At 37.5% G+C, this 16,048-nt stretch overlaps 1 protein-coding gene across 1 annotated transcript; it reads right to left on the bottom strand.

Moving 5' to 3' along the window:
* Nucleotides 1–2,349: 2,349 nt before the first annotated feature.
* Nucleotides 2,350–14,149, bottom strand: LOC139730863 (adhesion G-protein coupled receptor G6-like). Its single transcript, XM_071641737.1, has 9 exons — nt 13,999–14,149; nt 10,401–10,528; nt 8,810–8,956; nt 8,104–8,455; nt 7,506–7,618; nt 6,567–6,719; nt 6,012–6,121; nt 3,763–3,951; nt 2,350–2,740 (listed from the first exon to the last, which is right to left on the bottom strand). Exons 1-9 carry the CDS (start codon nt 14,147–14,149, stop codon nt 2,350–2,352), a joined length of 1,734 nt encoding a protein of 577 aa, XP_071497838.1.
* Nucleotides 14,150–16,048: the final 1,899 nt, after the last annotated feature.

The raw sequence follows: 16,048 nt of genomic DNA, 5'->3' as shown, positions 1-16,048 counted from the left end.
AATGTAAGGCAAGTAAAATATGATGGTAGCGTAAGTTTCGTAACGTAAGTTTCGCACCGCGCTCTAACATCGTCTGCTGCAGAACTGATAGTAGGAATTTTCTCATTTTTTCTCGTAAACTGAATTGCAGTTGAGGACCTTTAAGTCAAAAGTCACTATGGCTACACATTTATCCGTTCAGGTATAAAATTTAGCAACGTAAGTTTCACACCTTAAAAAACGGAATGTACTCACTGCTGATTGTACTAATGATTCGGAAAAAACCCCATTAATTTATGGGGTGAATGAAAAGTGGGTGGGTAAAAAACTTCTTGAATGGTACTGATCTGCAGACTGGCTTATTTCCGTTGTATTTAACATAATTAAGAATTGGGCCCCATGTAGAATTATTACGGTAACGTAAGTTTCACTCATTTGGCGACAAGATGTGAATGGGAAAATTTCAGTGAAGATAAAGTGTATACAGGATTTCTTTTTGTTTTCTGCTTTGATATATATTTCCTCTCACTTTAAAAGTTGAATCGACAAATTATGAGGAATAACAATGACGCGGCAAGTCGCTACGTAGAAAATGCCGATCTAGCGACAGGCTACATTCATCAAACGAACCTTTTTAAATATCGCCACTGAAAAAAACCCCCACATGTTTGTGACTAACTGTTTATTATATATATATATATATATATATATATATATATATATATACTCATATATGAATGGACTATAAGTATAAAACATCTTCATGTCACCTCAATATTGTTTTGCTTTTCTTTTTAACCGACATTTTTTAACGCAATTGGCGCGATTTACTGGGATTGGGCCTCGTCGTCATGGTGTTTTCCAACAAAAAGATTAATTCTACTTACCTCCGCCAAGGGAGGAGGTTATGCTTTCGTTACCGTTGGTTTGTTTGTTAGATACCTCCGTCAAGGGAAGAGGTTATGTTATCGTTACCGTTGGTTTTTTGTTTGCTTGTTAGTTAGTTTGTCCGTGTGCAAAATAACTCAAAAAGTATAGTTAACGGATTTGGATGAAACTTTGGATGAAAGGTTGAGAATGATACAAGTTAGTTTTCAAATGGCCGAGATATACAAAAACAAAGTGAGTGCTCCTAATAAAAGTTGGGTCCCACCTTTTATTGGGACTTTTTTTTTTTTTTTTTTTAATATCTCAGCCACTTCAAAACCGATTTTCGGTTTGTAAACTTTTAATTCCTCTCGGAATTGTACGCTCTCAGATACTCTAGCAAAAAGTTAAAACCTGAATCCCCATCTGAACCAAAACTATACAACCCTTTAAGGGAAGACAACGATAGTGGAACTCCTGATAGGGGGTAGCACTTGTTTGCATGAGTTTCTCTTCCTCCGGAGAAATAGCTATTTCACATTTACAACATTTGTTGTGTTGCAATACTTGTGATTTATACACTATTCGCGTATGATAAAGCATATCATTGATTTTTTTACTTACTATTCATCTATATCACATCTAATAGATATAAGCCGTGTACACTACGGAAAATGATGTAATTTCTATATAGACTTGACCGTGCTAAATATTTCTCGTTTTCCATTGGGTACTGCTTCAAAAGCAAAAGAGAATGGAGCTGTTTCGACACAATAACAAAAGCCTCATAACTCTTTATCGATTACACAGATTTTCGGCTTTCAAGTAAAAACTCGGGGGATATTGAATAAAAAGAAATCACCGAATGCCAAGACTTTGTCTTGAACAATGCGTATGACGGATAAGTCAATGAATAGTGGTACAAAGACTATCTTAACAATGCAAAATGAACAGTCCCACCATAAAATTTATATGAATTTCCCCTCGTCGGTGCTTTATTTCTGTATGGGCTGTTATGACTAATTATGGACAGTTGTTAAGAAGTAAAGTAGTAAAGTAGAAGTAAAGATGTTAACGAATTCTTTTACCTTTACCAAAAATGGCAGTGAGAATACATGTCACGTAATGTGAAGCACCAGTCCATGTACGTACACAGATTAAATGACAGCTAAATAATTGTGAAAGCGAAATGTGAAAATGATGAGCCATCTGACACAGAATTGCCTGAGAGTACTGAAATTAGGACAATGATCATGATAAAGAGTAGACAATTTTATGCAGAAAGAAACTTCTAAGCCGTCGTGAATTATCTCAAAGGCAGTTAGCTTTCCTCAATAAGGCCTGGGTACTGCCAGGTGCTTCTGACCAGAATTACTATTGGCAGAAGCAGAGGAGCAAACGGACGGTCTGGGCAGGGTAGAGTGTAACTCGGTGACCTCGGAAGGGCGGGGTGACATACGCGGCATCAAAGAGCTTTCGAATCCGCTACTCTTCCGTCGCCCTTCAGACTTCCATCTCAGCCGAGCCGAACGCCACATCTCCTGGACTTCGGGGCTGTCTAATACCAAAGAGGAGGAAGATAAAAGCACCCTGGAAGGAATTGAATATGTTGAAAAGCAGGTGGAAAAACTCGCGGGCCCCGCCAATCGTCAGAAAGCCAAACACCCACGTCACTCCAACGAGAGTACCGATGGCGATGGCATTCCTAGCCCGGCGGAGGATTTCAGCTGGCTCGCCTGCAGAGCTGCCCCCAGTCATGGAAGTGGCTAGCATCTTCCTTCCACACGACAGCCTGTAGATAACCAGGACGAACACGACGAAGTTGAATGCAAGAGTGAGGGCCACAGGCAGAAGTAGACCATACCACAGAGATGGACTTGGCATCATGTAACAGCTTCAAGGGAAACAAAAAAGAAACATAGTTTACACACGATTATGGGCGCAGGTATAATATCTATTTCAAATACTTAACTGCTACTTTAAACGTTTGGGCCTACTGTTCATTGGTCCGAAGGTTTGGTAATCCTAATAAGAAATAAGCTTCGTTATTTCCAGCTATCGTTAATCCCAAAATTAAAAATTGATATGCAACACAACATATACCAGGATGGACTTTCCTTTTACAACATTAATGTGGTTGTTTACATAATTGGAACTACTTACTAATTTTTTGTTGTCATAGGCCGTCCATTTTGACGATACTGATGCCACGGTGATTATCAGGGGTAGACCTGTGCCGAAATGGCGAAGGGAGACAAAGAAAAGAAGGAGAAATGATACTCTGGTCTTAAACCAAATCATAGCACTTGATTATTGCTGAACTTTTATTGTTTATTCTGACATTCAATTATTCCATTCCAGGCATGTTCATAACGAGAGAAGCTATATAGGGTACACGTACGACTTAGCTCTGAAAGACAAAAGTACAAAAGAACTGCATGAAAAAAAAAAAAACACGACTGAAATTCGAAAAAAAGAATAGATGAAATTAGGCCTAAATGTGAGCTACATGTATCTATCGCGAATCTTTGTTATAATCATATTTTGGGAGTTGGACTATTCGTGTGCTTTTTTTTCTGTAAATCTCGTGTAGCATGTTTATCATATTATTATATCATAATCATAATGATAATAATCATCATCATTCTGTTTTCAAGGCCATCATCATGATCTTCTACATTGGTTATTTAGAATATCGGACAATATTATATGCTCGTTCTGATATATATCAACTTTTAGTCTTTCTTGCAATATGTAGGTTTTATATTCAGTATACTATTTATTAATGCGTGTAGATGTTCATATCCCTTTGAATGCAGACATCGAATGAATCGAAACTCACCCCACGCGACAAGTGAGCATTTGAGGAGGAGACGCGGGACGTAATTTCTCAAAACCCTGACGAAGAGAAGGTACATGTGGAAAGCCTCCACGCCCATCCACAGGACGGAGGAGAGACAGAAGAAATGTAAGAGAGCGGCGACCACGATGCACCCCACACCCCACTCCACTCGATCTACTCCCACTGCAAAGACCACGAAGAGGCAAAGAAGAGCCAAGCTCAGGTTGGCTTGGATTTGATGCGGCTGCTTCTGTCGTATTTTCCTTTTTTACACACATTAATGACACGCAGTGGAAACAAATTACCAAACGCGCACAATGTGACATACTTATGACTTTTGTGTCACATCAATCATATCAAAACCCCAATCATCTTATCGTTAATTGCACCAAACGGTTTGATAGAAAGGACTACAATAATATACTTAGATCGCTACAATTAAAGCACGCTTCGTAGCTCCTACCAAGGAAATGAGACGATTTCGTCTAAGAATTTGTTGATTCATGCAAAAAAACAAAACAAAACAAAACAAACACAGAATTCAAGACCTACAACTGTGTATGCATGGTACTAAAAGTCGTACAATCAATCATTCACTTTGATGAATTGATCAGACTAATTAATGCTGGTTAAATGCACAGAGTAAAAACTAATTTTTGTCTTGATTATTTCATTAGTGCAAGGAAAAGAATAACAATATAACACGTGTATGCTTGCTACGTTTACCAGCCGAACTAGCTATACCCCCTTGATACCTCTTTCCCCTACCTCCTCCCCCACCCCATCCATTAAATATTTGATAGGGATATACTCTCCAAAATATATCTCTCTCGCCTGCAACTACCCTATAGCCACCAACTCGTCCCTCCCTCAAGTACACAACCCACTCTACACGTAACACGAATCGCCTTGCACACGCCTGTATTCACATCTACATACTCACGCATCTCAAGCAACGACAAGACAAATGAACAAATAAAATCTAGAAATGTCGCTATGGCGACTGGTGTGCCTCCGCCATAATGCATGGTTCTCCGAATAGGTCTATAGCACTATGTCTTGACAATGTGTGATGACAGCTTCACATAACTGGCAAAATATCAAAATGACAGGTTTGTCACAAATGCATCGAGTGTTCATTATCCTTGAACTACGTTTATTTGGATGAATGGCTATACTGTCTAAGAGTGAAGGTATTTGGGGATTTGAGAATTTGTACCCAACTTTGACCCTTTTATAAGTTTTAAGAAGAAGTAAACTTTAGCACTTTCACTTGACCTTTGACCTTTTCACCTTGACCTTTAGGAAAGAAACTTCCAAGAGAATCTGTATTGGGTAATATATGCATACACTAAGTTTCAAGAAAAAATCCTGCAGGCATTGCATATTAGATAAGAGAGAAATAATGACATTTTAATGAGTTGACCTTGACCTTTCACTCCCTGACCTTTGATCCATATCCCCTTAATTCCCTACATGATCACTGCCAGTCAGTACATCCATATATCATACTAAGTTCCATGAAGATACCTTAAAATATTTGTGAGATATGGAAAAAAAAGTGAAATTTCAACGTTTTCACATGACCTTTGACCCTTGACCTCATGATCCAAAGCTCTCTCTGGGGAATCTTTATTTGGAAGTTCATGTATACACCAAGTTTCAAGAAAATACCTCCTGGCATTGGATAGATATAGGGGAAATAGTGAAATTTTGAGCATTTGACCTTCACCTTTTGACCTTTGACCTTGAGCATGTGCGCCTATAAGTTGATAGGCACAACTTCGCCCACTCATGCACATACATGCCAAGTTTCATTAGGATACCTCTTACAATTTTTTAGATACGCAGTCCACAAAATTGATTACGGACGGAAGGACGGACGGACGGACGGACGGACGGACAACTCGAAAACATAATGCCTCCGGCGACACTTCGTGGCGGAGGCATAAAAACACATGCACCTGAGTACACTTTGCCGTGTCATGGTTACCCATTTCTATAATTCGTTTAGTACACGAGAAAACCAAAACATCGTCATTATCGTTATCACTTTACTGTCCAAAAAATCTAAACTATAAAATAACAAAACAAATGCAGCGGCCATCAGCCAGAAAAAGGTTAAAGATTATAAATACATAAGCAAAAACACGCCCGGTGGTCCGGGGCCACTAAAATTGATGTAATGCCACAAACTTAGAAAAAAAAAACCATTTGGTGGCCTGATCGGGCAACGAACGGGTCACCAGAGAAAACTGTTAGTGACGTTGAGCTCTGAATATTGATAAAATGTATAGTTTACTACTGGTGATTATGATCTTACCTGAAGCCAAGTAATATGCAGAGGGTCATCACGAGACAGACGATTGAGATATACATGCCAATCTGGCCGATGATGTGAGCAGGTTTCGACGTCACGTCCCCGTGTTTGTCCTGCATCATAAAGTTTCAATTTATCTATCAGTGCATATTATTTACACTCCAACATCCTCCGTTTCTCTGTCTCTGTCTCCATCACCCCCCCCCCTGTCTGATTATATTACATGGATAGATTATAGATAAATGAATGATAGATCGATCGATAAATAGACGATAGCTCGAATAATATAAAGTTTTATGGGCAGACAGATCATAAATTATTATCATAAATAATTTGTTCCAGAAAAAAAATGAATGAGGAAGGAAGAGTCTTATAAGGTGAAACATTAGGAGAGAATAAACGTTTATCCGTAAAACGGAAACAAGAAGTAACGACAACAAGAGCAGATGTTTTTGAAACATGCTCACTTGCGTACTCTATAGATAATTCTTTACTCTATCAGAAATCCATAAAACACATACCCAAAAAATAAACAAAATATGGCTTAGGGCTACTCACCAGTAGGACAGCGAAACTTGTGAGGTGAGAACAGGTGCATACCACTTGTTTATTCCTGGACAGGTATTGGGTCTCGCACCCCTCTCTGGACCACATCCCTCCCAGCGCCTCGACATCCCAGAAGGCGCAGTAGGGCGTGGCATTGGATAATTTCTGTTGGCGGGAAAGTAAAACATGGAAATAGATCATTTCGGATTTGGGTCCGCGTATGTACAGGAGACGCCTGAAATGCATATACGGATATGAAGTGACATCAATCGACTGAGAGTCAAGAGTGAGGATTAATCATTTACAAGTTTAGAGAGAGGTCTGAATCTGACGATTTTATCTGATTCACGACAAAGTGTCCTAGACCATGGTTTGTTGGAGAATGAATGACATTGTGGTTTATAATGTTTTAAATGTGAAAACCCAGCCGACTACAATGTAGGGTGCTCAGCAATTTAACGGGATCTCAACAGAAATACAATACCATAACCCCTAAAAACATCAGGTCGAACAAGTTTACGCGTCGCACTGAACCAATATTTCTACTGATTCTTAGCTTGTATAGATTCGACGCAAATTGAAATTATATAACTGGTAATACTATTATCTTCATTATCCAGTCTACTATTACTTCCCTCCAGATAAATAGTTAGCTAAAGATGGGTTACACAGGCTTGTTAAGTGCCGGTTGTTACTTGATGGACATATGGAAAGAGCAAACTGTCCCGAAGCAATTGACTCCAGCTGGTGTTCTTTCTCTCCCAAATCTAAACAATCCGAAAATCAACCACCACTGAAAATTTGTGGCTAAAGCGCAAAAATATTTATCTATGTACATCACAAATAAGACAGACTTCCTACCTCTCTGAGTGTATGGAAACGCAAAACAATCGGCTCGGAGAGATTAAAGATTGTTGCGCCCTCTATTGTGACCGAGAGAATAGGAGATACCACTTCCCTCTCCAGCCCTTGCTGCTGAGATGAAGAAGAATTTTGAGGAGTTTCTCGGAATAAACTCGAAGAATGTAGTACGAAGATGCTCACGGACAGAGTGGTGTCATTATCTGTGAAAGAAGGCGTAGAGCACGGAGTACATGATGGTATTATTTGTATTTTTGTGAGAAGTGCAGGAACGACCTCGCACTGCTAGGTCACTTTTGACGGACAAAGGAAAATCGAGCATCTTCATGATAGCATGTCCGAAACTTTTTAGATGCATGTCTAATATGAAATGATTTAAGCAGTAATTATAGATCATGTAAGCGCATTCTATCTATCTCTTTTTTTTTCATAACTTAACCATAACCATACAATAAGAATATTACACATATGAAAAATAAGTTCTTTATCAAGCATAACTCCAATCGAAAGGCATTTTGTTGCTGTTGCTGTTGTTGTTTGTTTGTTAATTTGAACTCTACTAGTATTTGGGGTTGGGAATGGAAATATATTACGATCTGTTTATTCAACAAAAAATAGGACAAAACAATGACAAACTTAATCCCTGCACTTTAGAAGAGCAAAATTGTTAATGACTCAAGGAACTTGCCAGGAAGGAAGTCCAAGATGGCATCAGGAAGGACCACGGAAGCTATGTCTTCCGGGTCATGCTCCTCGGCCTCATTAGCCTTAAACATGATGGCATCATTCTCCGACGAGCTATCGCGTTGAATTTCAGCCGTCAGAGGGAAGTTGATTCTAACCACTTTCACGGCAGCCACATCGATGTTGTCTCCGCTGTACGTAATGTTGTCGCTCGTCCCTCGCTGGATGGCGGAAATTAGGGCATTTGTTGTGGACAGTACGCCACTCCTGACGGTGCTTGACTCGGGGTCGACCCTCCCCTTGCTCGTTGCAACATCAAGTATGTTGTCCACCACCTCAAGGACATTTTGCGACACCTTTATGGGTACGAGAAAACGAGTAACTATCTTTCCTGACAAATCGTTGTTTTGTCTGTTAGGCCTATCTAATTATTTTTACACGTTGATACCAGGCTAGAAAGGTACATTTACCAGGTGATCACCACCCCTGGGATCCCCCCCCCCCCGCCATTCACTCACCCCTACTAACTTTTATGACATGTTCAAACTGTAGATCCGCATAATCTATAATATGATTTGAATCAATGTCACTAATGTTTTCATTTCTTGAAATAAATTCGAAAAGGACGCATCTACATTTTTTTTTTTGGGTGGGGGGGGGGGGTGGGGGTCTGGATTGGTTGATTCACATTGATTGCTAATGCTGTTTACCTCAGATTTCTCCGCCGCAAGATACGTGACGTTGAATAATACGGATGTTACATCGGATAATTCTTCAACGTTCAAATCCGTCAAGTTGGTTGTCAGTTGCACCAGCCCCTCCGACACGTCTTCGGCGTTTTCACGAGTGATATTCTCCTGAGAAAGATAATCGGCAAATGAGATAAAGATTGAGAGCGTAGAGCGGCATTTCTGAAGCACTGGTTCAGTGGATAAAGCACTGAAGTGTCAATTACTCAATGATAATGATGATGATGATAATAATAATGATAACAATAATGAATAATAATAATGACAATAATAATAATAACGATAAAAATGAAAAATAATCATAATAGGAACAGTAATGCTGATATCATCATTATCACTGATAATTATATTGATCATTATATCTTTTCTTAACTATCCTTGTTTCCATGATACTATTGTCAATAGTAAAGTCGTATATAGTAGTATCATGGATTTTATTACAATCATCCTCATCGTTATAAAACTGTCAATATCAATGTTATTGTTATTGTTTTGTTTGTAATATTTGTCTGGCATTTTCAACAGACACAAAACAGCTTTGTCAGTTTGACCCTATTGACCCTAATCTACTTCCGCCACAGTGCGTGCACACAGGTATAGGTGCCTTTGCATGTAAGTCGTAGAGATCACTAAGAAATACACATATCTACGATGTAAGTGTAGCAAGAGGCCATGGAGTCTGTATTAACAATTGTACAGGTCCACTGCCCCCCCCCCAAAAAAAAAAAAAAAAAAATCTCCGTTGTTCACCCTTTCGTAAAAAGTATAAGAAAAAAGAACTAATCATAAAAGAAGCTTTGTAAAACGTTTTAATAATCAGTCATCATTCATTATCCTAAAATTTACCTTGCCAGGTTAAATTCTTTCTTGTTGGGATCATTAGTGAAATGTTAATAATGTACTTTGGACAAGTTAGACAAGACTATCATGCACAGGTCCCACACTTGTGAATAATTCTACGCAGACACTCGATTGGGTTTAACATTGTTAAAAAGAATCAGAAAACTATACACTGTATAAAGCACAAGAAGGATGCAGTGTTTTTCATGTTTACCCAAATAAACCAACATAATTCACTCTACTCCTAAAAATTACAGAGGGGGGAGGGGGTAGGTTTCTGCTCAAACTCCGTTCAGAGCTCCTGAGAGAAAGACTACAGTTTTTTGACACCAAAACTGCACGAGTTTTCTGAATTTTAATATGTATTTCGAAACGAACATAACTTTAAAAGAAAGAGTGTCCAGCTTTTTTATGATTCATCAGCCACACCTAATAATCTTTTAACAGTCTGTTATGGCTTATTCTTTTCTAAATTTCTTCTCCAGTATTCTTTTAATATCTTTAGTACGAGAAATCGATGGGGCTAATGCAGCTGGTCCGCTTTTAATGTAACGGTGTGAGACGTACACTTGGCAATTGGTAGAAGTGTAAGTTGAGGTGGCTTAGGTACCAGTGAGTCCATTATGTTGCTAGCATAAAAAAGGGTGATTTTTTGTAAAAATAAAAAAAAAACAGGAAAGAAAAAAAATCGTCTCTCATGTATAGTCCTTACTTTGGCCAAACGATTTATAGCATCTTGTGTGTTGGGTAGCTGTTCACAGGAAGCGTACACGGGCTGTAGCCATAACGCCTCGCCATTAACGGTCCGGGTGCACAGTCTGGATATCAAGTGTTCTTCCGCTATTTGATCAAGGAAGTGATAGAGACACATATGGCAAAGAAAATTATTATTCATAAGATATGTCCTCTTTTTTGCTGGTACTTTACCGTGTCATTGATGCCACTTCAATATTTTCATGCCCTTCATCTTTTCCACATGTTCACGCAAAGTAGTCAGACATGTCAGATATTCCTGTTCATACATACGCACACACACACACACACACACACACACACACACACACACATGCATCCTTACAATATACATAAACACACTCACAATACACAAATTACGGTGTGTAGCTGTTTATATGAATAATATGTGTGCATAGCTAATTATATACATTCTGAAAAAAACAATAAGAAGAAAAATATGCAATTAAAATGTGAGCCTTGTGTATAATACAACGTGTAGCCTTTGGGAATTTGCAACTGTGTAATACAGATTCAACACGATAATTTTCTTACAAGATGTATTTTCAGGATAATACTTGTTTGTAATGTACTGTTTTGGTTGTAAGGGAGTAACTTAATTGCAATGCACATTCCAGAAAACTGTTGCCTGTTTATTCTGTTTGTGAAACTGTGAAACGTTTGTTGCAAGGAATAAGTTCAACCGATTGACTTACTTTAGTTTGAAAACTGCCAAAAAGTTGAAAATAATCATGATAATTGGTGGTGATATTGAAAAACACTGGCTTTCAACATGTATTTGGGTTTGTTGACATTTTAAACTTGACATGTAGTTATTGCAATGACAATGATGATAATACAAATAAAATTGGAAATAACGAAACTGGTTAATTAAGCTAATACCGATAAGACTAATATCAAAGAAAAATACGCGTGTAGTCATTTATAACTGTTTCGACGATTTGGAGGAATACGACTTTTTTTTTATCTTTTAAGTTGCATGTCTTTCTTTAAGCAATCTCCAAACATTTCAAGTTCAAGTTCGAGTTTATTTTCCCTCTATTTCCAACATGATCAATATCACATCCATGTAGAATGTAAATAAAAGAAAAGAAATAGATGCCAAAAATAATCTTAAAGCATGGTACAATACTTCTGATGAGAATCAAAGAAGTGAAACATTTGAGTAATGAGTAATTGGGAGGGGGAGGAATGAGGGACCTCTTCAAGGGGGAAATTGTAGATTGTGGGTCCCATCAGTTGCAATATACATAAAAAAGATAAATTTTTGGTCACCAAGTACAATACATATTTGTTTTATCAGTTGACGAAATTAAATATATAATCCTAGATATATTATTTATAGGAGGTTGATAAAACTAATTAAATAGTTCCATCCAACAGAAACGAGACTTATAAACGAGGCAATAGAAAGAAGATCGGGACGGGTGTTGAGAAAAGAGGAAAGGAAGAATGGGAGAAGAATGGAAAATGAAATAAAATGAGATGAAATGAAATGTGTTTAGACTATGAATAATCGAATGGAAACAAAATCCACTTTAATGTTTTCCTGAAGTACAGCAATTGACTTAGCTTTTTTGTTATCATTACTCAGTGCGTTCCAAAATATCGGGCCGTCACAATATAAGCGTGTTTTTTGTGCTATTTTTGTGACAGTGACGGTAAATTATCTTTACCAGTGACGGTAAATTATCTTCTCCAGATCGCCTGGTAGGATATTCATGACTACACAGATTTTTATGAAACGTATTAGTACATAAGGCAGATGAAGTGTTGCTTTTTGAATCAAACATAAACTGACCTAAAATTATAATATACCGTATGTCCCCCCCCCCAAAAAAAAAAAACCACAACAACAACAACAACAAGAAATTACAACGGGACCCTCCGCAACAATAACTTTATAAATAGTGAATCAATCCAAATACAGTTTTAAGGTATGAAACTATAACTTATTACCGACATCTTGCAAAAAACAACAACAACAAAAAATCCCGTCCGATTCGCTTCAGTGGTCAAAGAGAAATGAGGGTTTTTGTCTAGCATGTCAGGAACCCCTTCCCTCCAAGTTTTGCCCATTGTGTTCAGACATTGATATCCAGTTCCAAGAGCATCCAAGTGCGTAACGCGGAAGAAACAGACCCATGACCGATGACATGATTTATAGCGATCCACATTTTTGTGTGTGAATTGAATGGGGTTTTCTGCAATATACAGGTAAGGTGTTATATTTTTGACCCTGAAATAGCATTCAGGCAATTTAATGATATTGAAGGTTATCAATTCGGATATCCAGTTTATTTATTTATTTATTTATTTTTATTTATTTATTTATTTTTTTTTTTTTTTTTGGGGGGGGGACATTCTGTATATGTACATATATTCAGCTTTTTGTTTTCTCTCTCCCTCTAGATTTCTCTGTTTAGACAAAAATGCTGCTACCTTATTGGTAACTTTAATCGAAGCCAGCTTTCATATTTTTCAGAGCGGTCGCTTACCCAATCATCTGTGTCACCCAATGCCATGATTAAAACTTGTGTCATTATACAGGGAGTAGGGTTACCATGAAGGTGTGAAGCTGATCGCATGTATATTTTTCAGAGCGGTCGCTTACCCAATCATCTGTGTCACCTAATGCCATGGTTAAAACTTGTGTCATTATATAGGGAGTAGGGTTTGGACCATGAAGGTGTGAAGCTGATGGCATGTTATGATTTACGATCACTTACAGTGTGTACAGGGCATACTAATTTTGACATGCAATTCAATTTCCTTGACACGAGGATACAGGGTTTAGAAACATAGATTAGATATGTAAACGTTTTCTTCTTCTTCTTCTTACAGAGATGGCTTGGAGTTTCTTTGAAGCAGTGCACTGGGGTATCGGCGCTTTGTTGGTGTTTATGTTTTTTTCTCTTTTTTTGCATTCATCGAAGAATTACGATTGCATCGATAATCATATACGAGTTAGCTTATATACATATATAATTATACAATGATAAATATAACATGCCTATTATATACATGTTTATACACACACACACACACACACACACACACACACACACATATATATATATATATATATATATATAATATACACTCAGCACAAAGAGAAAGTAAACACTTGCTCATTTTCAGATTTTTCATACATGAATGTAATATGAACACAGTTGTCTCTCTGTTAAGGTGCAAAAACGGACAATCTGCTATCACACTGTTTAAATGCTCTTTCACAAAACAATGAAAACAAATCATCAAGGAACAGAATGGCTTTATCTTTTTAAAAGACAGACAGAAGTAATTCAGGATTAGCATTTACGCACAACACACACACACACATACACACACACACACACACTCTCTCTCTCTCTCTCTTTCTCTTTCCAACAAAAGAAAAAAAAGAGAGAGAAGATTATATTAATGCGCTGCGCTTATTGTCAGTTATGGTAGCCCAGCAAGATATGTTTTAAAATGAAAGAATATATATGTATATGTATATATATATATATATATATATATATATGTCTTATAAAAAAAAAACAGTTTGTGCTTACTTGTGGTAGAGTTCAGAACACACGTGAAAGAACTGTTGGCCGTTGAGCCGATGGCCGTTTCACCAAAGGTCACGAGGTCACCGGAAGGGAGGACGAAGGAGCTTCGTGGACACGACGTCGCCACTGTTATCAAAATGTGGAAGAGTATCATGACAACTAGACATCCGTTTTTATACCTGTGTAATACATTGCTCCTGCGTTACAAACAACGATAGCGAGAATAATAATGACGATTATCAAACTATATGACTACATAGCTCTTACAGCTGCGTTGAAGATAACTATACCAGTAATATTATCACCATTAATGATAATGATAACATTTATTAGTATTTATGATGAAAATACTGTAGGCTCATTTGTCTAGGAGTGGACTTTTCAGTGTAAGCACAGCTCTCCCAGAGTACTCCCTTTCCCCAGTTTTTTTTTTTTCTTATTTCTAAATCCTAGAGATAATTATATAGACTTTATGCCGGGTCTGGATGAGTAGGCTCCAAAAGACAGAATTACCCGGTGCTTGAGTAGGAGTTGTCATGATAAACGAACGACTGGTAGCTATCACACTTTCACCTCGTAAGGTAGTCGAAGAAGCCAGTATTGTCGCCAGTGGAGGCGTTGTGAGAGAGTCGCCTGAAGATATGACAATGAAAGTAGGCGAAAAAGGTTAAGAAAATCCTCGCTGAAATGTGTTATTTTTTCGGCTAGTCCACAGAAGAGCTGCTGACCTGAAGATCTATTTTCACCCTAAACGGTCTATACAAAATTGTTATGTGTTTTGATAATAAGTGTTTAAAGTAGGGCCTACATACATATTTATTATGTGGTAACAGTTTGCTACTCGTACTTTTAAGGGTGTGTGAAGAGGGATAGGTTGAGTTTTCCCCTCACTCTCCCGTAGGTATACGTTTTCTGCGCTGCAACGTGTTCAAGCAACTGTTTATAGTGGCATGCAGTCGTTTAATCCTAGTGCATAATTTCTATTTGAAATTTTGTAATACAATGCAAATTTAGTTAATGGATTTCATGTACATATTTATTTTTCTTTCTTCGAATTATTGTATTCCGCATGATATCAATATTACCTGTGATATTACTGAAAGGAAATTCGATTAATGTATGAATAATAATATTAATTGAAGTTATTCAATAAGGAAAACATCATGTTAAATATTTTGATAACAGACACTGAATTTTCCTCAATATTATTATTTTTTTTTTGCAAATGCACAGTCGATGGAAAATTGTGAGGTGATGACATCATCAGCTCACTCCTCTGCTAATTTATGTTAACTGTACGAGAACTGTTCTGCAGATATTATCGCAACTTTACAATTTAATAACTTCTCTAAGATTTGTCCGATTTTGATCAAATTTTCACTGTTGCTCTCGTATTTTTTTTTTACTGGCTAATAACTGGACTGGAATTCTTCTCTAAAGGGGCTAGTCAAAACTATTTTTCTTGTGTGTCTGTGTGTGTGCACGCATTGACAATTGAAGGGGGTAGATTTGGATGACTACGACCTTAATTCATTCAGTAAATTCTTCAATTTTGGTGTGAAAAACAAACAAACTTGCTTCAAGAAAGATGGATAGGCCTATTAGATACAATTAAGAAAGATGGAAAAAAACTGAATCACCTGTCGTTTGTGTATGTGTTGTCACGGCAGACAAACGACTGGTAAAAATCGTACTTTCTGCAGATATTATCAAAACTTTTCAAATTCATTACTTCTCTAAAGATTTGTCCGATTTTGATCAGATTCTCACTGTTGCACTCGTAAGTTTTTTTTTTTTAAATGACTACTGCCACTGATAGCTGGACTGGAATTTTTCTTTAAAGGGGCTAGTCAAAGTTGGTTTTCTTGTGTGTCTGTGTGTGTGTGCGCGCATTTCAGTTCTTTAAATCGTGGAATTCCAGCGTCGGCAAGGCCATTGTCAATTGAAGGGGTAGATTTGGATGACTGCGGCCTTCATACAGTAAATCCTTCAATTTTGGTGTGAAAAAAACAAACTTGCTTCAAGAAAGAGAGATAGGCCTTGGTAGTATAAG

This window comes from Diadema antillarum, unplaced genomic scaffold, assembly GCF_040938485.1.
Source record: "Diadema antillarum isolate AM-2024a unplaced genomic scaffold, OU_Dant_1.0 seq00000340_RagTag, whole genome shotgun sequence".
In the NCBI taxonomy this organism is placed as follows: Eukaryota; Metazoa; Echinodermata; class Echinoidea; order Diadematoida; family Diadematidae; genus Diadema; species Diadema antillarum.
The sequence above is the reverse complement of the archived record's forward strand: the minus strand, read 5'-3'. Positions and strand labels throughout refer to the sequence as shown.

Excerpts from the sequence above, each read along its gene's own strand:
- LOC139730863 (XM_071641737.1), bottom strand. The coding sequence starts at position 14,149 with ATGATACTCTTCCACATTTTGATAACAGTGGCGACGTCGTGTCCACGA. Across the intron at positions 10,529-13,998 it reads TGTTCTGAACTCTACCACAA|CGGAAGAACACTTGATATCC; the intron begins GTAAGCACAAAC and ends TTGATCAAATAG. Across the intron at positions 6,122-6,566 it reads CAAGTTTCGCTGTCCTACTG|GACAAACACGGGGACGTGAC; the intron begins GTGAGTAGCCCT and ends TTTATGATGCAG.